This window comes from Camelus bactrianus, chromosome 20 (assembly GCF_048773025.1).
Source record: "Camelus bactrianus isolate YW-2024 breed Bactrian camel chromosome 20, ASM4877302v1, whole genome shotgun sequence".
Classification (NCBI taxonomy): domain Eukaryota; kingdom Metazoa; phylum Chordata; class Mammalia; order Artiodactyla; family Camelidae; genus Camelus; species Camelus bactrianus.
In genome coordinates this window covers 3,115,467-3,141,465 of record NC_133558.1, presented here as the reverse complement: position 1 = coordinate 3,141,465, position 25,999 = coordinate 3,115,467, and the positions used below count along the sequence as shown (strand labels likewise).

At 49.1% G+C, this 25,999-nt stretch overlaps 1 protein-coding gene and 1 long non-coding RNA gene across 7 annotated transcripts in view; both read right to left on the bottom strand.

Annotated features, from left to right (window-relative positions):
• FARS2 (phenylalanyl-tRNA synthetase 2, mitochondrial) overlaps positions 1–25,999 on the bottom strand; it is a 247,342-nt gene that overhangs the window by 138,841 nt on the left and 82,502 nt on the right. For all 6 annotated transcript variants that reach the window (XR_012500924.1, XR_006719612.2, XR_006719611.2 and 3 more), the window contains one exon: positions 1,154–1,314. Coding sequence is in view for 3 of the 6 variants with exons in the window: in XM_045505625.2 (XP_045361581.2) it covers positions 1,154–1,314 (161 nt within the window). In the remaining 3 variants the exon portion in view is untranslated. The remainder of the gene's footprint in view (positions 1–1,153; positions 1,315–25,999) is intronic.
• LOC141574189 (uncharacterized) overlaps positions 3,340–25,999 on the bottom strand; it is a 73,737-nt gene continuing 51,077 nt past the window's right edge. The window contains exon 3 of the long non-coding RNA XR_012500925.1: positions 3,340–3,489. This is a non-coding gene — a long non-coding RNA (uncharacterized LOC141574189). The remainder of the gene's footprint in view (positions 3,490–25,999) is intronic.

The following is a 25,999-nucleotide window of genomic DNA, read 5'->3' as shown; positions in this document are numbered from 1 at the left end:
ACCAGAGTAAAAAGATAAATTAAATGACACATTTCAAGAAGAAAAAAAAAAAAAAACCGAACAAACACTGGCAACCTAGACACCGATATCCATGGAAAATATTCCTAAAAAATAATGGTGAAACAAAGGCATTTCCAGACAAACAAAGGCTGGGAAGATTCATGCTGCGCTGTAACAAAGAGTAAAGGAGGTTCTTCAGACGTCAGGGAGATGGTCACATGGAAAACTCAAGACGGGCAGAAGGGAACGGTAATCACTGGGGTAAATACTGAGGGAAATAAAAAACAACATAGTTTTAAATTTCTTTAAAAGACAATCGGCTATTTGAAGCGAAGAGAAAGAACAATTTCTGCGGGATTATAACACAGAGAGAAGTAAAACACGACAATAATGATACAAGAAACAGGAGCAGGAAACAGAATCACACCACTGCAAGGTCTTCAAATGTTTCATGAAGTCGTAGTAGTTACTCATGGTAAAGGGTGATGAACTAACTACGCACACTGTGATCTAGAAGAACCACTTAAAATCATACAAAGATTATGAAACCAAATAGCAACAGGGCTAATAAAGCGGAGTTAAAAAAAACAAAAAAACCAAAAACCCCACAAAACCTCAATTTCCAAATGCATTTTTAAAAGGAGAGAACAGGTAAGAACTAAAGAGATGATAAAATGAAACCCAAGAATATCCCATGTAATTACATTAAATGTAAGATGTGTTCAACACTCCAATTACATCTGGGTTTACAAAAAGACCCTGTTTATAAGAGACACACTTTTGATATAAAGATATAGAGTGAAAATGAAATGATGAAAAAAATATATATTTGAAAAACAGTCATCATAAGAAAGCCAGTGTGTTTATATTAAATGAGAAAAACGAAACTGTGAAAGTCTCATCAGTGAAAAGATGAGTATTTTATGATAAAATGGCCGTGAACAAAGCCCAAGGTTGGTTCTCTGCTTGGACTAACAGGCCTGATAAATCCCTTTTCTCCGCATGTAATTCCTGAAGGTTTACGATCTCCTCTGGGGTTTATGAATCTCTCGTTAAGCCTCTTTTCAAAGTCACATTACCTTTCAGTGCAGTAATTATCTTTTCAAGTACACGACCCCCTCAGTTCCTGAAGGCTGGTTTTCCCACCGCGTACCTGGAAGCGCACGCTCTGCTCGATGTCCCCCACGCGGAACTGCCCCAGGAAGCGCTCGTCCTCGCTCCAGAACAGGCGGATGTCGGGGATGTCGTAGAGGATCATGGCCAGGCGCTCCAGCCCGAGGCCGCAGGCCCAGCCCACCCGGTCCTGAGCACCAGCTACAGGGAGGAGAGACCAAGCAACAGGTTAGAAAGCACGAGGCGCTTCGGGCACCTTCCCCCACCCCGCCCCGACACCCAACCAGCGCTGTGAGTGAGGGTCCACCGGAGGCAAGGCGCAGGGGAGGGGCAGGGGGGCATCCTGGGGACCCCAGTCTCACATTCCTTGCTTCCGGCCCTGGGGCGGTCTGGAGTCACACTTCTCCAGTATTGTCTTTCATTTCTCTTATCATTTTGGGGGAGGGGGTAATCAGGGTTATTTATTTATTTAATGGAGGGGCTGGGGACTGAACCCAGGACCTTGTGCATGCTAAGCAGGTGCTCTACCACTGAGCTGTTCCCTCCCCCGCCTGTCATTTCTGATTAACTCCTGGGCTCACTGAGCCCAGGCTCCTGCCTCTGAGGTACTATTTCCCATAATCCTTGCTTGCCCTTCTTCAAACACTGAGCCCACTAGGTCCAGGTTACAGAGGACAGAAGGGAGAGTCTCTGTCCCCCAGGGGCTTCCTACATGGGCAGGTTTGCTTAAAACATGGACTGTCAATATTCAGAAAGTGTGTGTCAGGCCTCTGGGAGCCCTCGATTCCATTAGAACACAACTCTTACTCTTAGTAAGAGCCACCCCGGTAGCACCAGGGAGCAAGCCCGCGCAGGCGAAACGCACGCCTGGTCGCACCCCCTCCGAGGCCAGTGTGTGGTTCAGACCAGAGCGACGCCATGGGCTCCCGGGTGTGTTTACAGGAAGCAGAGGGAGATAGAAGATGGAAACTACAGGACAAAGAAGGCAAGGGAGCCATTACAGGGAAAAGAGCTCAGGAAAGAGCATCATTTGAATTGGAGGCCACAGGATGAGCAGGACCCGGCAGGCCGAGATGCCGCCCGGCGCACACACCTGGTGGGCCCCCTGTGAGCCGGCGGGTCTGGAGCAGCCTCCCTGGTGTGGTAAGGCTGCTTTACACGGGTCCGCCCCAGCAAACTCGAGAGATCCTCCTGCCGGCTCAGGAGAGGTGAGCTGATGGACAGTGAGGAGGCCCAGGGCATGGCCAGGACCGGAGGGGGCCTCCGGGGCCGAGGGAGGGCTTGGCCGGCAGCAAGAAAATGGCTAGCTCACTCCCATAGCAAACAGATTCTCCCAATTGCCTGAAGGAGGGAAGACAGGACCCCGAGCTCCAGATGAGAATGCAGCCCAGGGACACCTGGATTTCAATCTGCTGAGACCCTGGGCAGCAGGGGACCCAGCCCATCTGTGCCAGAGATGTGGGGAGATCGTAACATAATAAATGTGTGTGGTTTTAAGCCACTAAGTATGAGGTTTGTCTGTTACCCAGCAAAGGAAACTAATCCTGATCCAAAATGTGGAGAGAAGTGAGAGGGAGTTCCAGACAGACGTCTTGGAGGCAAGTGCGTGGAGGCGGGTTTGGGAGTGGATTCTAGAAACACGGATGGGGCAGGCTAGGGGCAGGTGAGACACAACGGAGTGGCGCTGACTCTGGCCAGGGGCTGCCACCACCATCATTTATAAATGAAACCCCGAGGACAAATGTGTAACAATGGAAGCCACGAAGAAGCAGGACCCTCATCGAATGATCTGGTGAAAAGATGAATGGATAAAAAGCATTCAAAATGAGATCACAAACAGGAAAAGGCAGGGGGAGGGGATGGCGCAATGGTGGGAGGGAAGACCCACGGGAGGAAAGCGCGGCACTGGGCTCATGCGGAGGGCACTGGGGTCCTGAGTGAGAGGAACTCATGAGGAGGACAGAGGGGGCACTGAGCCACAGACCATGGGCCGCGAGGGGCTGTGCGCAGCGCTGACCACGTGACCAGCAGCCCAGGGGAGCACGGAAGGGTAGGCTAGCTATTTAGAGGAATTCATCCCGATGCTTGAAAACCATAGAAGAGAGGGCTGATGACTAATTAAGAATATGAAAATTAATGTAAGTGTGATAGACTGTTTTTTGTGGACTAAAAGAATAATTTTTCTTTAAATGACACTGTCCAGTCCTGGCGATGTGGTTCCCGCACCGCCGGTGTCATGGGGACCCAGGACCCTCAGTGATCCCTGGTCACACTGTATGTTCTTGTAGCAATTGGGAAAACAGCACGGCAATACATGCGAAGCTCCGTTAACACGCTCCAGCTCTTTATCCCTGTGATTCCAGTCAGGAATTTAGCCTAAGGAAATAATTCGACAGAAGAAAAAAGATAAATGAAGGAAGGAACTCAAAGCTGTATTCCTTATAAGAGCAAAAACATGAAAATAACCTAAATACCCCAAATTAGGGAAGGCCTTAAAAACTATGGTACATTTTAATATAGTCATTAAAAATAATAATTCTACAAATAAATGTCTATTCAGTGACAGCCTAAAAGAAATTATGAAAGATAGTTATGATAAAATGAGTATGTACTATGACACTATTTAAAATAGGTATAAATGAGGATGGTAATGTAAAAAAATAAAAACAAAATCTGATCTTCAAAGATTATAATGATAACAGTTTTAAAACATGTTTCTGAAACATCTTTTCAAATAAAAAAACAGTAAAAATAGGTGAGAATGTTAATGTTGCTTTGTGAGTTAGGCTCTTCCTTAATTATTAAATCTTTTAGGCCTTTATTATGAAATTTTTAGATTAAACCAAGCACGAGAGCCCAGTACCTATAACTGAACGAGCAGTAGATTTGGGGTTTTTGACTTTATTTCACATCCAGCAATTTTTAGCGTCTTAGCTTTTACTACTTTCATCCACAGCCCTCACTTTCTTCCTCATTCCCTGAAACTTCCCTAAAGCAAAACAAGAAAAACCCAGAGTCCCTAAAACTAGGTAAGAAAAAGAGCAACAATCTAATTTTTCCAATGGGTGAGGAATAGGAAGACATTCACCGAAAAGGAAAGAAAACGGTCCTTAAGCAAACGAAAAGCTAACTTAAGAAAAACGCAAGATAAAAATGCACCCAGGTACCATTTTTTACTTATCGGATTGGTAAAAATGAAAACGTTTCACTGCACACGTGAAAGCAAAGCTGAGGGGAGCCCAGCCCTCCCTTCCCGCCAGGCGGGAGCACGTGAGGGCCGGTAACCCAGGGGCCTGAGGGGGCGCCCACAGCCCTGCTCGCGGAGTTCCAGCGCCCACGCCAGCCTGCTGCTGCAGCTACGACGATGCTTCCTACTTAGGGGAAATTACGAACGTCTAAGGCTATTTACTGGAGCATTGCTTAAGACAAAATAAAAGACTGTAAACAACCCAAATGTCCATGAATAGGTAGCTGGTTAAGTAAACACTGCTATGCCCTTAAATTGGAGAGTTATTGTTTGCTTAAATAGATCTGAGATCAGTTTATTTCCTGAAGACTCATAGGAAAGATTCAAAGACAGATTTCAGAAACTAAAAGCAGCAGCTGTCTGTCTTTTCGGGGGGTGGGTGGGAGAGAACTGGGGAAATGGAAGACAACGGGGAGACTTTACATCACACGCCTTTTACGTAAAGAGGTGAAAAGAAATACTGCAGATAAAAAAGTTTCATGGCTGGATAAAATACAGTCCTTTCTTTTCCATTTATTTTGAGAGGTTATAAGAACAAAGTGCTCCTGTTTTGTCACCCTAGTACCAGACTTTCAGGAAAATCACATGGTCAGTGAAAACAGACCTCTACGTCCCCCTCACAGCCTGCGTCGGTCTCTCTCTTTCTGTGAGAGCCAATGCATTTCTAAGCCCGGAAAATCAGTGTCATTAACTGTGTGGGTTTCAAAAAACAACCACAAATTCCTGAATATGCTTCCCTTGAATCTCAGCGGGCTGTGACTGCTGTGAGCACTAGCGTCTGGGGGAGGTGATGCTCTGTGAATTCCGAGGCTGCATTAGAAAAAGGCCACATGGCAACCCCTGGGTTCTGGGATGCTCATTCTCCAGACACTCTCTTCTGATTCTCCCTCCAGAATGTTCCCTCCTGGAACCCAGCTGCTGAGCTCTGAGACACAGTAACATGGAGAGGCCATGTGGACGCACTCCAAGGACAGTCCTAGGTGAACCCAGCTTTCTCGTCACCCTGGTCCCCTCAGCAGGCACATGAGTGAGGCAGATTCAAGAGGATTCCATGTGCATCCTGAACAGAGAAAAACAAATGGTAACAAAATATTAACAAATGGAATCCAGCAATCCGTGAAAGGACATTACATCATGACTGGATTTATCCCAGGAATGCAAGGTTAGCTCAACATATGAATATCCATCAGTGTGATTTATTCAATAAACAGATTAAAAAAGAAAACATGACCATCTTAATAGATGCAGAAAAAGCAACTGGCAAAATTGAGCATCCATTTATTATAAAGACTCTCAGCATACGAGGAACACAGGGAACTTCTCCAATCTGATAAAAGACACAATAAGAAACCAACAGCTAATGTTACACTCAGTGGTGAAAGGCTGGTTGCTTGGCCCTCAGGGTCACGTTGAAGACAAGGATATCTGTTCTCAGCAGTTCTATTTCTGTCTCTATTAACCTGACCTCCTAGCTAGGGGGAAAAGGTAAAGGAAAAACAAAACCAGCTTAATAGAATGGAAACGAGAGAGTAAAACTGCCTTTATTTGGAGATGGCATGATTGTCTACATAAAAATTCTTCAGAAATGTATTTCAAAGGTAACCAATATATATGTGAATTTAGGAAGATCACAATATACAGAAGCCCGTGGTGTGTGTGACTCGGGGGTCCCCAGTCCCACCTGGCTGTCCGTGAAGACAGGCCTGGGGGGGACCCCATGCTCAGGCCAGCGAGGGGGCCGTCCCATCAGCACCTGAAATCCCAACCACCTTGTGTGTAGAAGCATAAGGACTAGGCTGGCCTCCAGCTCCCTGCCACCGCCCACAGCCTCTGTTTCTCACCATCATGCTTATCGAAAAGCCTGCTTGTGATGGCCGACTACCACGGAGGGCCACAAGAAAGGGCATCTCTTTGCTGAGCTGTCCCAACACCTCATTTTGGTACCATCTAGAATTACTTCTTCTGAACTGCACCCTGTGTTGGGTTATCAGCCTATTACATTCTTAAGATGCCAGGAACTCCTTGCCAAGGATGCTGATCAATACATTACTTAGTTTTTCCTATGAGTCTTCAGGAAATAAACTGATCTCAGATCTAAGAACATGGGAACAGAAAAAACTTCCTTCTCCTAAACAACTGGACTGCTTTCATTTTAAGGATACCCTGACTTAACATGATTGATCCTAATTCACTCCTGACTCTGACCTCGTGGAAGCTTAGAGCCATCCATAGGTCACCTCTACCAGGGTACATTTCTCTGTGTGACTCTTGTCCAAGTTTTATTTTCTTATCCTTATATCCTCTTTGTCCTGATTATCTCAACTACTTATTTTATCCTCTTGTATGTACTTTTATTCAGCACTTCAAATTCTTTATGGAGGAAAGTGAGCCATAAATAACTAGACACTTAAAGGTATTGTCAGCCCAGGCAGGTCTAATTTCCAGGTCTTTGGCAGTCCTCGGCTGCAATTTGTTGCCGGGTGCTCATGGGCTGACAGGGTTTTAAGGCTGTATTTTTTTCTCTATTCCAATACTGGAGGGTTCCAGTAAGCGAGAATCCCTGGAGCAGAAAACTGACTGTAAAGAAACATCCACAGGTAAACAAGCACATTCAAGATGCGAGCAAGTCGGTATCTGGATTAATGTAATTTTGTACTGGATTGAGCATCTCATGCATGAAAAAGATTTGTTTTTGTTATTGTGGCTGAAAAATCTTTCTAAGAAGGCCAGCCTATATGTAAAAGCAAAATAATGTGCGGTAAGAGTCCAGAGATGGGGAAGCATGAAAAGAAGAGGCGGGGGAGGGGGAGAGGGAGGGGGAGAGGGAGGGGGAAGGTGGGGGAGGGGATGGCGACAGGAAAAAGGACAGCAAGAAATCAGGAGAATGAAAGTAGAGAAACTAAGTTGATCTTGGAGCCTGAAACCATCTCAGCGCACAAGCCGCCCCTCCGACAGGACGTGGTCCTCCGGGCTCTGCCCCGCGGCCACAGAGAGCAGCGCCCGCCAGGGAGAGGCCACAGCGCTCTGCGTGCAGCCCTGGTCTGCAGCGCCGGAGGCCCCGCGGGCACAGGGCCGCTCAGAGGGACAGTGGGGGCCTGCACGTGGGTGGACACGGGTTGCCAGGGAGCAGTGAGCACTGGGGACAGATGGCGCCTTTGAGGGCACAGGGCACCCGTGCTGTCTGTGGAAGGCACTGGGGCAGGGAGACACTTTTCAAACCTCCATCCTGAAGTCCTTAGAAAACTCACCGGGCCGTGCACAAAAGGCCACTTCACAAGACCTGGGAAAAGGCTGAGAACGGGCAGCTGCTGACCATGAAACAGGTCTCCACACGAGCAAGCCGGGACTGGGGCTGGGCCAAAGAAGGTGAGGCCACACGCCCGCATCTCAAGTGTGCAATGACCCCGAGTCACAGCGAAAAGGCTCCTTTACAGGGCTGTACTTCTGTCAGGGAATGCTAGAAGGCGGGGAGGGCAAAGAAGGCGTGGCCTCCCCTCCACCTGCGTTCAGCTCTCTGCTCAAAATCACCTTCTCAAGGAGGCCTCCCTGACATCTGCTTTATTGGGGGGGGGGATGGAGTGGTAATTAGGTTTATTTATTTGTTTTAATGGAGGGACTGGGGATTGAACCCAGGACCTTGTGCACGCTAAGCACACGCTCTGTCACTGGGCTGTACCCTCCCCACCCCTACAATCCACTTTAAAACTCTGAGAGTCTCCACCAGCTACACTCCCAATCCACTCTGCCCCGTTGTCTTCTGACAGTGTCACCTTCTGAGACACCGTAACTTTTCATATTTATGTATTTTTTTTACTGTTTACTGTCAGACTCTGCTGCTGGGGAAGGAGCCAAGGGGCCAGGATGTGGGCCAGTTCCCATGGCTAACACGCCTGGAGGGGCTGGAACAGTGTCCGGCTGGGACAAGGGCTCGGGCATCGCGAGGAAAGGACCGAGGGGCGGGAGGGCAAGGTTTCGCGCTTTTTCCACTTTTTAATTCACCGGCTCTATTTCAATGGGTTGTATCAGGATGAATTTCATGCTGTAAAATGAAGTTGTTAATACAGGCAGTGACTTTCACATTCTATCTGTGAGAGATTTTATCTACTGTATTATGAGGTGATATTAGAGATGCCATTTCTGACAAGACTTCTCAGGAAGGAGAGCTTGGAACACAAACAGAGAAATAACAGGGGAAAAGGATGAACACTCTGCCCCTCACCTACCTCACCGGTGCCCCCCGAGCCTGCTCCCTGGGGCCTGGGCTTCTGCCTCCATCTCCCTCGTCCTGGTTAATTTTCTCCCCCCGTGACCCAACTGTTGAAACAGAAACGGCCCCTGCACCCTGAGGTCTCCTCTCACAGGCTGCTTTGTGCAAAGCCAAGGGTCAAATTAAAACTTTACTACATATGGAAAAAAAAATTATTGATTTATTTAGTGTACTTTTTCTCCCCAGTCAACAGAGGCTGATCTCTAGGAACGCCGTGACTCAGTGAACTGACACTGTCCCAGCATAACTGTGACGAGAGACGCTGAAACAACCCAGCAGTTAACATCCAGGTCTTCTCCACAACTTCACCAGTTAGAAGGCACTTCACCTGCATTATCTTGATTCTGATCCTCACAGTGACCCTATAGCGGATGTCAGACTGGTATCATTAGCTCTGCTTAAAAAACAAACACCATTTCAGCAAGAGCACACGGACAAAGGAGCTCAAGCCCGTGGGTTTTGTCACTTCCAGCTTACGGTCAATGCACGTTTCCCCAGATTCACACTCACACAGTAACTCAGGGGCTCTGCTCAAAGCATTTCAAAGCATCAGGAAGTTCCCTCTCTGTCTGTACGCTCTCTGCTCGTAACTGCCAGCTTCCTGATGAAGGTCGTCTTCATTCCAGGGAAGCTAGTAAAACGGTTTGCATTAAGTAGCTGCTTAAATACACGGGTAGGCTTTTCTGAAGGGGGGGCTTCGTCACCCTGAACATGCCCTTCACCCTGGATCTCATAGATCTCCACAGAGACCTGCCAAGAGAGCTGACGGGGCTAGGGTTTAGCACTGGTTATTCGACCAAAGCTTCCATCTCCTGTTAGTCACAATGACAGCCACGCAGGAGTAAAAGCACCCCCCACCCCCCGCAGCCCAGGGCGACCCCGCCCATCCAGAGGCAGGCCTGGAAAGGCCAGAACGGCTACATAAATTCTGATGGCTTCCCTTCCCACCGCGGACTTAGTCCTTGATCCCCCACTATCCAGCTACAATTCTTGAACTGTTTCCTCAGAGACTTGTCACTGGATGATCGACTTTCCGAGCTATGCCCAGAGATCGATCTCCCGCCTGAAAACTTGCCCTAGTGGTAGGTACTTCTGTCAGTGTGTCCTTCACACGAGCCAAAGGCGGGACCTTCAAAAAGAACCTTTCCGTGTGAGGGGACATACTGTGATCAGATTCCACAGGCCGGCAACACGGAGGTCCTTAACACGGTCTGAGCTGGGCTGCATTCCATTAACAATAAAACCTTTGACACCCACCTTAGAAAACTCACTCTGGAACATCCCCTTTTCTTTCTGGGGCCTAGATTTCGTTCTTCTGTAGAATGTATATACACACACATGCATATGTGTAACTGAATCACTTTGCGGTACGCCTGAAACTAGCCCCCGCCACTGCTCAGTGAGTTTGCTCCTACAACACTGTGAATCACCTAGACTTCAATTTAAAAAAAAAACAAAACTTGGTCACAAGCAAAAGGCGAACTAGAATTGAGAAGTCCTTCAGGAAGGAAGGAGCAGGAATGGAAAGTGAAACCCTGAGCCCGAACGACAGGACTGCTGAGACCCTCAGGGACAGGCCTTTGGGTGGCAGGTCAACACAGTCCTGCCGATCGACACCACCAGCATTTCCTGCTTGGATCCCTCTGACCACGAAACACAGACTCCGGGGGCAGCTCCCACCTGAGAGGCCCTCCCACGAGAGGGGAAGCGCCGGGGCTGCAGTGCGCGAGTGAGGCAGGCAGGACGTTCTCCTCCCCGGGGAAGGGGCCTGTTACAGGCTTCGTCCCATCACTGAGACGCTGAAGCATTAAGCTGGATGTACTCATCTATTCCTGCCTGTTACAGAACCAAGGAATGACACTTCCTGCCTCGTGGTTGGAAAAAGTGTACTTTCACGTCTCCGTGAGAAAAACTGCTTTCCAAAATAAAAGGTAATAGTGATCTATTTCTTGTCATAGTCTTACTTTTTTAACCATGGAAGGAACTTAATTTAGAGTAAGTAAGGCCACTGTCCCTTGCACGTATGACTGATAAGGGAAACGTCAGCCGTTCTGACTCCGTAATTCCCAAGTAACGACAATTAATGAAATACTCTTCCTCGTGGGAGTCGTTTTCAGCAGTAGATAAAGGAGCCACGGAGCCTTTTAAGATTTACTCTCATAACCAAATTGCTTCTCTCTTCATCATTATCCAAAATATAATTAAAAGACGACATTTAAAACAAAGTAACAACCAAACTGCACCCCACCCCCACCCCCACCCCCACAGAGGAAAAGCGACTGAGAAGCAACCCCTCACCCCCCGAGAGCGGCCAGCAGCGCCCAGGGGAACTCGTCTCCCCGGCCCCTCCTGCCCGGGCGCCAGTCTCGCCCGCCAGCGCACGGACAGCCGGGCGGTGCTCGCTGGCTGCTGCTGGGCAGATACTGATCGCACTGCGTCACATGTTTTCTGACTTTTCCAAAAAGAAAACAAACAATAGGGGAATCTTCGAAGACGTCTGCTCTCTTTCCCGGGTTGCTCCAGCGGCCCAGAGTCTCTGAGTTACACCTTTATGGTCTTTGCTGTTTTCAGCTGTCTAAATCCATCTACCTTAGCGACTGCCTACGCCAAGAGAAAAGCCGGCCTTTAATGTTGGCCCAAGTGCACGGTTCAGGGGCCTTTAGGAATCCTGGCCCAAGCCAAGCTAATTATCAATACGCAAGAGAAGATCTCTGAGCGAAAGCTAAACTCCTTGCTACAATCTATTCCCAAATAGCTTAAGGACAAATTAACCAAAATTCTCTTGGCAAACTACTTGAATCACTTTTTCCTCCTTGTTTTTTCCGCCGGTTCTCTGTCCCCCTCACGGGCACTCCCACAGCTTTCTTTATGGGACGTCACTCTCTGACAGAGTGTTTGCACCTCCCTTTCGAAACCAAAGTCATCAGGGGCTGACTGGAGGCAGGGACCAGTGTCCAGCCTGGAGCTGCTCTGGGTCCGACTGGCTCGGCTGCGGGCAGCACTCACAACAAGCCGGACACAACACATGTCAGGTCCTAACTCAACTCCAGAGGGACACACTTACTCACTCTGTAAGGGGATGTGCACACAGCCAGCAACCTTACACACGGCCACCTACTGTTTTCCCACTGTAGGAGAGCCAGCGATGTAGAAATAATCCAATTGTAACAATAATAAGCCTCTAATTGGGTTTAAAATACACTAAATGGCTTTTGTTTTCTATCAACATAAGATACACATCGATCCAGAAGTTGCTGGTGTGTGGATACAGTGAAAAAGAGTGAGATAAAGTCAAAACAGCCAGTAGAAGGCGAATCAGCCTATGACCCAAGAGGTGAAAAGTGAGCACACCAGACGTCCTTCCTCAGGGGAGGGGCCGCACAGACAGTGGGACATCCACACCACAGGACACTGGTCCACACAGCACAAAGGCCTAGACTTCGCAGGGACAGACGCAGCAAACCGCATGGGTCTGCAGGGAGTTACGTCCAGTGGAAAACACCAACCCAAAAGGTTTGATACTGTATGATCCCATTTCTCTAACATTTTAAAAAACAAAATTTTAGAAATGGAGAACGGATCAGTGATGGCTAAGGATGCGGGGCGGCAGAGAAGGATGGGGGGGATTCAGCTATAGAAACACAGCGTGAAGGACCCTCGTGGTGACAGAGCTGTTTTGTATCTTGACTTCAGCGGTGAATCTACGAATCTACACAGGATAAAACTGTATAGAACTAAACACACAAACAGATGAAGCCAAGTAAAAGAGGGAAAGGTGCCTAAGATCAAAGGATTGTGTCCCTGTCCATAACCTGATGCGACGGTACTACGGTTTAGGAAAATGTCACCATCGGAGCAAACGGGATAAAGTGTACACGGGATTTCTCTCTTCTTACAACTGCAAATGAATCTACTGTTATTCTGAAAATTTTCAATTAAAAAAACAAACAGCAAGCACAGCTCTACACGTTTGTGAAAGGCAACGTCCTGCCCCAGCCCCACCCCCAGCCCGTGGTCATCTGGTAAACCCTTCCTAATAAGGCTGTCTGTGGTTCTGACAGGTCAAGGGAGGCCGCTGGACACACCTGGCGGGGGATGTCGGTGCCCCACACTGTAACCCCTTCCCCTCTCAGCCTTTACCCAGTCTCCCCTTCCCCCTTTCCCATTAACCTGCTCGGGTCTCGGCCACCTATTGCCTCTATAGCAAGATGCACCATCAGTAACGGTGCATTTTGAACTTGAGCAGCAGGACTGCGTGGCTCCCCACATGAGGCCTCTTTCAGCCCCCCCACCCTGTAAATCGGAGTCCCCTCGGGGACTCTGCTCTCAGCCCAGCCCCTTCCCCTTTCTGGACATTTCTGGGCTCTCAGAACCTGCTGGAGACGAGCGCTGGGCAGGAGACAGACTCCTTTCAGGGTCAGGGCAGCCTGCGGACCGGCAGACGAGGGAGTTCCCCTGTGCGGGATCTGGTCGCTGGGGAGAATGTGGACGCTGAGGAGAGAGGCATCTCTCAGTGAGTGGAGGACAGCTGCTCCTTTTCTAGAAATTCCCCAGGAAAATGTGTGTGAGAGGGGAAGGAAGCCAGCCTGTCTGTGTCCCACAAAGGCCTGGTGACAGGCCACCTTCCCCACCCTGGGGCTCCTGCCCGTCCGGAGAGCAGGGAGCCCCCGAGAGCTGCTGCTGACGGCCAGCGGCCCTCGTCCCCCTCAGAGGAACACTGGGCCCTCAGCAAGGTTCTTCCTCTGCAGTTACCTGGTCACACACCGTTAACCCGGAGAGCCGGTGGGCTCAGAGCAAGGACGCTGGACCCCCGCTCACCCTGGCTGCACCACTGACCGGCCGGGCGACCCTACTCCACGTCCCCACCTGTAAAGTGAGGATAGTCAACAGAACCCACCTCACGCAGCCATCCTGAGGCATCCCTGAGTTCTTACTCAGCCACCACTCAGAAGGGGCCTGGAGCAAAGGACGGGCCCAGCGGATGCCCGTGACAGTCACCATCACGGTCTGCGGAGACGCAAACCCAGAAAGCAGCCGACAGAATGCTCCACGGGGACCCTTTGCTGTAAGCAGGCAACTCCGGTGAGAGGTGAACAAACCCTCTCCTGCTCACAGAGGCATCACCGCCGTTTCAGGAGATGTGAACGCAAAACAGCATGTCACACGTCGGAAGGAATATCCCCATGGTCGGCAGACGTTCCAAAGGCTAAGAAAGATAGAAGCTGGAAGTGCCCCGGGACAGTGGGACGGGTCCACTCGCCACCCACCTCCCACCTCCCACCTCCACGCTCTGCTAGGAACAGCTCAGAGTTCACTGTGCTGGAGAAATGGGCTCTCTGGAGAGTTGCCGCAGGACGGATGCGTTTCCCTCCCTCCCAGGGAAAACGGGGTGACTCTCCCTGAAGGAAGTGGGGGTGGGGACTAGAGAACTTGGCATGTGTCTCCTTGGATCTGGGGGACCCAGAGACTACCCCTTAATGCACACCTGAAAAACTCTAACGGCTGAAGATGGAATGGAAACAGCCGGAGCAGTGAGCGGGAAGACAGGTATGTGCAAGGCACAGGAGAACGGCGGGTGTCCTGCAGCCTGGATGGGCACCCGAGCAGCGAGCAGCTGGCTGCGTGTGAGCCACCTTCGAAAGCACCCCACCCACCGGTGTCCTGTGGTGGATGAGCTGACCTCAGCAGCAAGAGCCTGCAAACACACCACTGAATAGAGACCCGGGGTGGCACTCACTCATCAGCCAGAGATGACATAACCCATTCTTGAGGCCTCCAGTCCACATGAGTCGGGAATCACATTAAGGGATCCACCAAGCACCCCAGGAGAAAAAAGTCAGCATCAAGGTACTGGTCACTCCCTGAAGTCACCAATGCCAGGCCCCAGCTGTACAGCAAAAGAAGCCCTCTGCTGGCCCTTGCCCGCTTCTCTCCTCCCCACCCAACCCTCTTCACCCCTTGCTCCCTGCTCCCCCATCACCCCTCATCCAGCTTCCACACCTGTACCCTGTTCGGAGCGAAGGGAGGGGAAAGCTTTAAGTTGGATGGAAGATGGAAGCTTAGCCATGAGACTGGACTGGACTGGAAAATGACTAGGAAAGCTCTGGGAGCTGCTTGAAATTTCACTCTGGATGAGGAAGGGTGATCAGACAGAACCTGTTGAAGGCAGTGGTGTGAAAAATAAAACTGTTCTAGAAGTTTACGTCTCCTGAGTCTAGCACATTGAATGCAGTAAGCATGTTTTACTTTACCCCCCTCCCCTCATCAGTTCTCTCTCCCTCGGTGCTTCCCAATGTCCCACACCTGCTATGCCCACAGGTAACAAAGAAATACTCAGTATTTAAACTGTTTACTCATGACCTGAATTCGAGTAGCATATAGTGTTAAACCGAACAGAAATGATGGGGAAGAGCACAAGGGAACAGAAGAATGGGGATTAAACGTGAGCAACATCTCCACTCCTTCCCAAGGAACCCAGTGCGTTTTTAGCCATGGCGACGGAGCAGAAGAGACAAAACAGATGGAAGGGGACTCAGACAGACACTGGAACAGAGGTGGATAAAAATAAGACAGCAGTTGGCAAAGCTAAAAACACAAAGCACATGAAACGTCTATAACATAATGTGTTCCTCAGACAGACCACATCGGCAGAGGTGGCCCAATGAGACAGACTGTCCCTCTCATCAGCGAACTCTGCCAAGTCACACCGAGGCCAGTGAGGACGGTCCACGCGGGGGGAAGTGCTACGTGAACACCAAAGCCTGCTTCCTTCTCAGCGTCTTGGACATGAGCGTCTGTCCCGACCCTCCTTGCAGAACCTGGGAGTCATGTGACCCTGCCCCAGCCAATGGAGTCTGAGCAGGCAGGAGCCCCGCCCTCCTAGGGCTGGCCCTTGGGGACCCTCCCGCTCTCTTCCCCTGCTGCGGGGACCTTGGCAGCCGCATGTTGCAGAGGTTGTAACGCGGACGGAGGACTCCACAGTGGGCTCTCTCTGCCTGAGAAACACACTCTCACATCTGTCAGCACAGCACGCCGTAGGCTCTCCTAGCTGCTAGTCAGTCCTAGCATTCTGACATGATGGCGGGATCGGACTCACTGAAGCACCGCAGAACCTCTGATTGGTACCAAACTCTTGAGATCAATGCCACTTCCCCTTGTCTTGTAAAAACAATTTTGCTAACTCAGCATAAACATCTCACATAAACCCTGGAGGGGATCTGTAGCCAGTCAGCCACTTGTGAACTGTGATCAAGAAAATGATGTTCCTACACTGTGCAAAAGTTCAGAAAGCAAGAATTAAGCTTAAATATAAGACAAAATCCTTGAGAGTCTGAGGAACTAGGCCTGAAAACAGGTCACCCAGAGAGGTCGTGCTATCACGAGTTCTGGAAGCCTCTACAATTAAGACTGGCGATCACCCAGTCCTGCCTGCATCAGAATTTTAGTCAGTCCCTTGCCTTGCCAGAGCTCGGTCTTGGTCAGAATTCCCAGGAGAGCTTTCCCAGCTTTATAATTCTTTGTTTAAGCACAGACTTTCTATTATAGGAAGAAAATAAAGGGGCCTCTGATGCCAGCAGCTCCTTGGTGGGCGCCACCTGTGGGCGTGTCCACAGCGCAGGGACTACCCGGGGCAGGACGGGGAAAGGAGGAGGCCCGGCCTCTTCTGTTACAGGTTCTCAGCCAACTGGCTTCACACGGTCTCCTCACATATTTTGGGCAGGACAAGATCAACCTCTGATGTTGAACACTGCTTCTCAAGTTCAGTGTCAACTGTCAACCGTTTTCTGAAAGCTGGATGTTACTGGACGTTGACGCACAGAAAATTTCCCACCGCCTGCCATCATCCAAACCCAGTCCTTAGGTAAAAGCCGAAAAGAAACCATCGAGATCCTCTCCAAGCCTCCAGGTTCCAGTAATTTCAGAATTTCCAATTTAAAAGTGAAAAAGAGAGAGAGGCAAACAGAATAGAAATACAAAGATAATTACATAGGGAAAGAGAGGGTTTCTAAGAACTCCTAAAAGTAGGCAACAATTTTTTTTTAGAAACCTCCTAAGAACCGGAGCTCATCTTTGGGGTGATTCCGTCAGGACAGAAGCAGGTCCAGGGCTATCACTCTCCTTGCTAAATAGCACCTGTCGAAAGTCAGCCTCCCCCGACCTCCTTGGGGGCAGCAGCCACATCCATCACTCAGTGACCCATCAAAACCCAACAGTGCGTTCAAAGCACTCTGACACGCTAACATACATACCTGTCGATATTCCCTCATTTTCAGTTTTAATAAATTCCTCATGAATTTTAATCAATATTTTACTTCCTTTGGGGGCTGTATTTCTTGCTGTACTTATCCTCCACATGTTACCTCCTCTCAGGAACTCCAAAGATAATTTGAAAAATAGGGCCTCATCATTTTTCACTCATCAAACTGGCAAACACTGCAGTGGGACAATGAGAGATGCTGGCAGGACTGTGGACAAACAGCGAGTGCACACTGCTGCCAGGGGCTTCAGCTGCACCCACGACGTCTTATTTCAGGAGCTGGTGATGTGAACAGCGTATCTACTGATTTATTCTCTATACTTTGTAGAATGCTTGAAATTTTTCTTAACAATAATTTTTAAAATGTTCCCTGCAAGGACAGGGACAGAACAGGGCACTTCCTTCATATACTGCCAAACACAAAGAAATAACTGCGCAGGTTTAGTCTAAGAAAGCAAGAGACATAAGTACTTTCCTAGCAAGGCAGCTGTGAACTGGAGGTGGCTGTCCCCAGCAGGAGCCAGAACCTAGACAGGAAGTGTGACTATATGGACACCAGCTACAAACACAGCCTCTTCTGAGATGCCTGCATCTGGGCCTTAGAAACCTGAGAGAGACACAGTCTTAAATAATAACCACCACCACCAGTCCAGCAAGATGTTTCATCTCCGAATCGACTTTACAATGCTCAGGCTTCACTAGCCTTGGGTGCAGCAGGGTCCTCAAACACATTCTTCAAATACAGTTTGAAATTTTTAGAAATTTGGAGTTTTTTTTAATTGAAGTATAGTCGATTTATAATGTTGTGTGTGTTAGTTTCAGGTGTACAACAAAGTGATTCAATTGTACACATACATACATATATATTTTCTTTCTTCAGCTTCTTTTCCATTATAGGTTATTATAAGATATTGAATCTAGTTCCTCATTCTTGTTTTATGGTAGGTGCTTGTTGTTTATCTATTTTACATATAGTAGCGTATCTGCAAATCCCAAACTCTAATCTTCCTTTCCCCTTTGGTAACCATAGTTTGTTTTTTATGTCTGTGAGTCTATTTCTGGTTTGTAAATAAGTCCGTTTGTATCATCTCTGAAGGTTCCACATATAAGGGATATCATATGACATTTGTCTTTCTCTGACTTACTTCACTTAGTATGATAATCTCTAGGTCCATCCATGTTACTGCAAACACCATTATTTTTTATGGCTGAGTAGTATTCCATTGTGTATATAGACCACAACTTTATCCACTCATCTGTCGATGGACATTTAGGTTGCTTCCATGTCTTGGCTATTGTAATTAGTGCTAAGAAGACTGGGGTACATGTATCCTTTCAAGTTAGAGTTCCTTCTAGATATATGCCCAGGAGTGGGATTGCTGGGTCATATGGTAAGTCTATTTTTAGTTTTCTAAGAAACCTCCATACTGTCCTCCATAACGCCTGCACCAAATTACATTCCATCCAACAATGTAGGAGGGTTCCCTTTTCTCCACACCCTCTCCAGTGTTTATTGTTTGTAGACTTTTTAATGATGGTCATTCTCACTGGTGTGAAGTGATACCTCATTGTAGTTCTGATCTGCATTTCTCTAATAGTTAGCGGTGTGCATATTTCTGTCTTTGGTCAAAAAAACTGTCATCCACCTCCCTGAACACTACTGACAGAATGGCATTGTGGACAATTGGCCAGGACTATTCGTCAGGAAGACCACAATCTCAGTCACTCCACTTGACGGGAAACAAAACTGAACTTTGAGGAAGTCACGTAGGGTTATGGCTAAGGCTTCTGAGCTTGAATTCTCTCTTCTAATCGCATTTATTCAAAGCAACACAAGAAAACTATGAATAGACAAATCATCCACTTTCTCAACGTAGCTCAGCATTAAGAACACACCCGGATGCACCCAGTGAGACAGAATGGAATAAACACTGCGATGGCATCAACAGCCACACAACTAAATCTGATAGCACAGTGGGACTCTTACTTTATTTCATTATTTTTTAAAGTTGCACAGGGGACTGGGCTCAGAGCCACAGGGGCTTTAAGAGTATAGGGAAAAAGGATACTTGGCTTACAGAGCAGCTCCTGCATCAGAGACATCTCCTCATTGGGCCTTGTGGGGGGTGTAGGGTCGATGGAGAGATCAATAGAACTGTGTCTGTTCCGCGCCCAAGCCTCACCCAGCAACCAGCATCCCAAATCATGACCCCTTTCTTCAACCAATCGACGTTTAAAGCTCTCCCTTCAAAACGCTCCCTGCCCTGCTGCTGCTGTACGCTGCTCCTCGCTCCTGGGCAAGCTTCTGGAAAAGGCAGTCTACACTCACTGCTTCCAACCTTCAGCCCCCATCGCCTCCTCCATACAGTCAAGTTCAGCTGCAATCTGGCTTCCACCACACCAGCCCATTAAGATGACGTTTGCGAACGTGGACAAGAGCCCCATCCAGCAAAGTCAACGCCGCCTCCCAGGGCTGGCCGCCTGTCTGTTCAGGCTGCTATAAAAAAATACCAAAAACTAGGTGGTTTATAAACAACAAAAACTCACTTCTCACAGATCTGGAAGCCGGGAAGTGCAAGGTCAAGGCACCAGCACGTTCAGTCTCTGGGGAGGGCCTGCCTCCTGCTGCACAGACGGCCTGTTGTGCACGCGCCCCCACGCAGCAGAAGGGGAAGGGAGTTCTCCCGGGCCTCTGCTGGGGCACTAATGCCGCTCGTGAGGGTGGAGCCTAATCGTCTCCCAAAGGCCACACCCCCTACCTAACACCATCACCTTGGGCACCAGGGTCTCAACACATGGATTTGGAGAAAACAAACACTCCATCCGTGACAGCGCCCTCACAGCAAGCGCGCCGCTTCCGACACGGACGCCCTCCTTCCTGAAGGGCTGCACGTCACCCCACGTGATGGGTGCTTCCTGAGGTTCCGTCGGGACGAGCCCTCGCTCGCACACCCGACGTGGCTGTGCTGGCAAGCCTCCTGCCTCCTCACGGCCAGAGCCCGGGCACCATCCTCACAGCTGAGACCAACTTCCCATGATGCTTCTCACTGGACGCAGAGATCTGCACGTTACGCGCTACACCAAGTGTTACCATGTCGACATTTTATAGGGAAATTTTTACTGTAGAATAATCATTCTTACTTTGTGCAAAAATGGTTCCTTACGACATCACAAGTGTTGGGTCAGTTCAGGTTCGCTGGAAAACCCAAACGTGCAGCGAAACCGCAAACGCTGACATGGCGACCGCTACAAAGCTCTTCTTTGTTTCAGAAAGTTTTATATTTTCCTAGGAATTAGTTTTATTGCTAACGTTTACAAAACTAAAAACGAATTTATTAGGAATTACTAGTTATAAATAGCACATACAAATAAAAATTATTATCAAATGATTACCAAAAATCTACATTTCTTGCATGATGCCGACAGTCATGTTACTATTAACAGAAACGCTATACTGTAACACTAATTGTAATAAAAATGAGTGATCCTTTACGGGATCAGTTACGGGCACAGACTTCTATACATTAAGCAGTCAGTTACAGCCCTATTCATTCACGTAGTTTCCTCTGGCCCATCCTTAGATGCTGCCGTTCTCAGGAAACCATCTCTGCCTCGTGTCTTTCTCACCCTACGTTCCTCTAGGTAATCACACACGGAATTCCGTTGTTTTCGCCACCTGACCACGCTCACGTCTCTTTCTCTCGCCCCGACCTCTTGCCAGAGTTTCAGATTCATCTACCCAAACACCCTTCAGATGTGTCACAACCAAGCCAGGTCCACATTTCCAAAACTGCATTCACGGTTTCCTCCCCGATGCACCGTCTGCCTCTCCAACACTGAGAACTCAGTTGGTGGCACAAATGCCCACCGGTCACCTGAGACACCCAAGTCACTCCTGATGCCTGTTCCAAAGCTCTGACTCCCAGTCTCCATAGTTACGGCCACTGCCCTGCAACCCTCGCCTTTGGCCCCCTGGATATGGCAACAGCCTCTGGCCAGACTCCCAGACTCCACTCAAGAGCCTGGCACAGAACCGCACAGAGCTCAGAGCTAACGCACATGCAAACACGACTGTGACTCCGCTGTGCAAAGTTCTCCACTTTAGAGAGTGACAGACGAGGCTGCGCGAGAATAGGACTCTCCTCGCCCTGACGCCTGCCCCCACCACCCACTGCAACATCAGCTCCCGCACACCTTCCTTCATGAGTGATGCTCTGGAACAGCCTCATCCAATGGAAAGCCACACAGGTAGTTTTAAATTTTTCTAGAAGTCACGTTAAAAAAGGGAAAAGAAACAGGTGGAATTAATTATATTAACACACTTTACTTAACCAATATATCTAAGATGTTCATTTCACCATGTAATCAATATTTTTAAAAAGTATTAATGAGATAGTTGACATTCCTTCATTGAACTAAGTACTTGAAACCTTGTGTGTCACACTTAAACACATCTCAGTTTGAGCGAGCTCCACTCCAATGGCCACCATGCTGGACGGTACAGCGCCATCACCAAGACGCTTGACGCATTTCCCCATACACCACGCTCTTTTATGCCTTTGTTCTTTTTTCCAAACTTACTCATTTTCACTTTTGGAGACGTAGCTCAGACAACCCTTCCTCCTTCCCAAGCTATGCCAACTAGCATCATAGTCCATTATTCCTTGTGCGCCCCACCTTCCCAGCACTTCCCAAAGAGCGCGTGAATCCATCTATCTACACGTCTGTCTCCGATGCTAGAACACTCATCCTCCAGAGCAAAATCCAACCACATGTACTTATTTTTATACCCCAGGCAGCCTGCAAAATGCTGATACATAGTAGCGACAACTAAATCTTCGTCAAAATAGAAAGAAATAGAAAGATTCAGAGGAGCGCGTGCACCGCGGAAATCAGGGTTGTCCGCACGTTTCAATTCTGGGTTCCTGAGTGAACATTTTATATCCTTGGTTAACAAAAAGGATGCAAGGACAGACTGCAAACAGACTCAGTCCTTTTACAGATTCTCTTTCAATGCAGAGCCTACTTATGAAAACATCACACCTGTGGGACCGATCACATGAGCAGAATAACATTTAAAGGTTGAGGTTACGAGGGATCACAGCGTGATCCAGTTAATTTGCACACGAGGAGGAAACAGGTGAAAGAACCTGAGTGGCGAATGCAAACTCACACGAGTAGCTCCCGCAGAACCAGCACCGCGACAACGTACCCGGGCCCCTGAAGTTTTCCATCCTACGCTCAGCATGTGTGGCCATGTCAACTGTTCACATTAACCAAAATTTGTCATTAAAATGCATTTAAAATCAGGCAAAACTTGTACAACTGAAAATGGAGTTGTGTGTTATCATTGCTGTCAATTCCTCCTAAGATGGCGGGCAGAGAATGCAGCACTTGGCGAACATCCCTTGTGCTGCTGCTCCTGGTCCCGCTACAGGTCACGGGGCCACGGGACTAGTTCCAGCCAGCAGGGCATGCGTGCAGGTGGCACGTGGCACCTCTGGGGTGAGGCATTTAAGACAGGATGTGCCACCTCGGTACTCCTCTCCCTGACCCTCGAACCAGCACGGGGACGGCACTGTCGCAGGCTGGAAGGGGCCTGCTGTGCCGAGTCACCGCATGGAGGGGTCGGCCCCCACGAGGGTAAGAAACCGACTTTGCTCGTGCTGAATCATGGGGATTCTGAGGTTGTATTTCAGGGGCCGCAAGCTCATGCTTAATTACCCAGAACAATAACCGACAGAAAACTAAATTACACACCTAAGAACCTGTACCTGGAAATCCAGTACTGTAGCAAACGTAATGAATATTACTGGAAATCACTAAATATAAATCTGCTCTGAAGTGTTTTCTGCTACTATTTTTATTTTCAAATGATATAATAAATGATCCATTAAATTTAAGATGTATCAGGTGTAAAGCATGGTTAAGGACATAAAAGCATCCACGTAGAGAACACAGAGGATAAACCGAATGGTGAGGCAGGATTTCAGCACCGATCACTTTTTCCAAACCTGGCGCTATCCTCATGAAACGGCTTCCCCAGTCAGGGTCTCTGCCTGAGACCGGGACCTGGGGCTTCCTTCACACACGGGAGTCACCGATGAGGAATTCCTACTGACAAATGTCCCCTGGAACTTCAAGGAGGCTTTGGGGGAGGATTAATAATGTGCAGTTTGAGCCTCCTGACTGTACATACAGGGATGTCAGTGGAAGACTGTATCGAAACATTTGGGAAGAGTTTAGAATTGGCATCAGCTTTACAGAAAACACTCTCCACCAGGAAGAGCTGCTCACAGCAACACTTGGTTATTTTGCAAACTGAAAGCACGATTACCTCATGTTTCAGCCAGGATAGTTTCGGCCAGTTGTAGGGTGAATGCCCTGAATGTCTGAATTTTAAATTCATGCAGAAAAACTTTCAGACATTTAGAACAGGTTTTCATAGATGTTTAGACTTTAAAGTGCTACCAACCCTTTCTAAATAATGGACTGAACTAGGTCGTTCCCAATTACTATCACGGACTCACCACGCGAGCCCGGCTTCCCGCATCTCCGAGACCGTCAGGATTTGCGTCTGTTCAATGCTCCTCTGAAGTTATTTCCTTCCATTAAAAATGTGTACTTTGCTGGAAAGAATTTCCTTACAATTCACACAAGTTGTTTTAACTAGACGGTTGGCAGGTTACTTGCGCTGCACTGAAGAGTTTGGCTGAACGTTTGTGACTGCAAGACACAGAATTCTCAGAAGTCAGAACACACCCGGGACACTCCCAGATCCACTGCAGCTTACGTCTTTCCCTACCCCTGATTTTCATTTTCATCTTTATTCTTTGCTATTTCGCTGTGTGATGTGTTTTCCTGTGCGCACCCTCGCGCCTGAAACACGGGAGAAGAGAGACAACTACACGAAAGGGTAAAATACCACATATGACCTGGCAACAGATTTTTAAGAACCAAAATTACACCACATAGAATCATTTCTTCTTGATTCTCAGAGCTGGTAATGGTCTATAAAGCCTTCCCCAGCCTGGGGACCTGGAGGGACCCCTACTGGGCCTAAGTGGCCACTGAGGCAGACTGGTGCCACCCAACTGCTTCACAAGCGGGAGGTACCGCGACAGTCACCACCATTCTCCTCGCTTCATTCTCAACCCACTGCCTCCCGGACAGACCAGAGGCGCTCGCGGCGAAGGCGGGAGTTGGGGGCGGGGCGGGGGGGAGCTGAGACGCCACCCCGAATGGAGCTCCAGAGTCACACGCAAACATAGTGTCCCACTCCCGCGCGTCTGCCGCTGTGGGTTAAATGCCACCCCTGCAGGGAGGCCTTCTATGGCCGTCCAGTTCCTCCACAAAACTCCACATTGTCCTCTCTGTTTTATTCAGGTGTTCACTCAAAAAGTGCACGTGAGCCCTGGCTGTGTGCCAGGCACTGCTCTAGGTAATATGAACACGACATGAACAAGATTCTGCTCCTCTGCCCAGAGCTCCAAACCTCACCGTGACCTCACTGGTCACCCAGACGCTCAGACTCCGTCCTGACCGCTCCCTCCCTCCCTCCCCACATCTGAGGAGACACCAAGGCTGGTTGCTGGGGATGCTGTCCGGAATCTAGCTTCTCTCCATCCCAACGCCTGCCGCCTGGTGCAGCAGCCTGTCCTCTCACTCAGGAACAACTCCCACAGCCTCTGGTCCCCACCCTCTCCGACCCAACACACGCCTCCAACTGCAGCTCCTGGAATGCAAGTCGCACCACGATGCTCTCTTGTGGCAAACCTGTCTGGGGTCCCCGTCGCATCTGAAGACTCGACACTGGTGACGGCCCTTGGTTCCATCCCCCCCGTGGTGTACCCTATACGTCTGCCACACTGAGCTACGTGCAATTTCGCACTTGTGTTCTCTTTCATGCCCACCAGGGACACCTAACACGGTCCCTGGCACCTGCCACATGCTTAATACATATGTGTTGATTAAAAGACTGAACAAATGAAGGTGATCATATTTGCACACTTCCCAAGCCTTCTGCTTGAAGGTCCTTCATCTGCAACTGTCAGTATCTTCAGCACGTTTGCATCCCAGATGCCCAGCACAGCATCTGTGACCTAGGAAACGCTAGAGGTCATCTGCAGAATAAACGGAGGGACACACGACTGCTGGACAAATCGCCTACCTAAGCTTAGGACACAGCGTGGAATGAAGCGAGTCCAGAGCAACGGTTCCTCCTTCGTGAGAAGCCAGTGCCTTTGCTGGTGTCCCTCAGGGACGCGAGTGTGCAGGCCTTGAGAAGGGGGTGAGAACAACCTTCCAGCGACGCCAGGGAGGACGTGCCCTTCCTGTCTCCTCGTGCCATGAAGGTAGCACCCGTAACGGAAGCAGAGGGGCCCGGGAGTCGGGGGACCAGAAGGAGATTTTGGCCCTAGCTCTGCCTCCCGCCTGCCATGCGACCTGGACCCAGCTGGATGAGAGGCCAGCCCACCCCCACGGGCCTCCTATTCACATAAGCACGCGAAAGCCCTGTTTCTGCTCTAGTCGGGTTTCTGACTCTTGAAACTAAGAGTGCTGACTGATACCCCACTCTCAGTGTCCCTGGTGGTGGCATTACTGTGTGGGTCAGCCAAAAGCTGCCACAGATAAAGCATATTGGATGACAGCAAAGCACTTGGCTGAAGTCTCTTAAGACGCCCCACGAAAGAGAGCAGGGCTGCACCGTTCACTGAGAGGGATCTGAAACTTGCTGAACCAACACGCAGAAGGCTCTGATGCGCCGACACGCAGGCACGGGGAGCGGTCCCCCGCATCGCCTGCGAGCCTGACGCCGCGCCCTTCTCTACCTGGGGCTCTCAGCAGGCGGGGGGAGGAACGAAAGGCACGCTCACCAGACGTCTAGGTCTCTCAAGGCTGGAAGACACAGTTAACACAACAGAGGTCCGAGTCGAGCTGTGGTGGCCTAAAGGCAGGTGAGTCTGACAAGGAAGACAGAGAGAAGGCCACGAAGGGCCCAGGTCTGCGAAGTGACCCTGAGCCTCAGTTTTCCCCCCAGTACGTTTGGAGACACTACCTAGCCTAGAAAATGAGCCTCTCCCGTTTTTCCTTTCTGGTTTCTATGGCTGGTAAT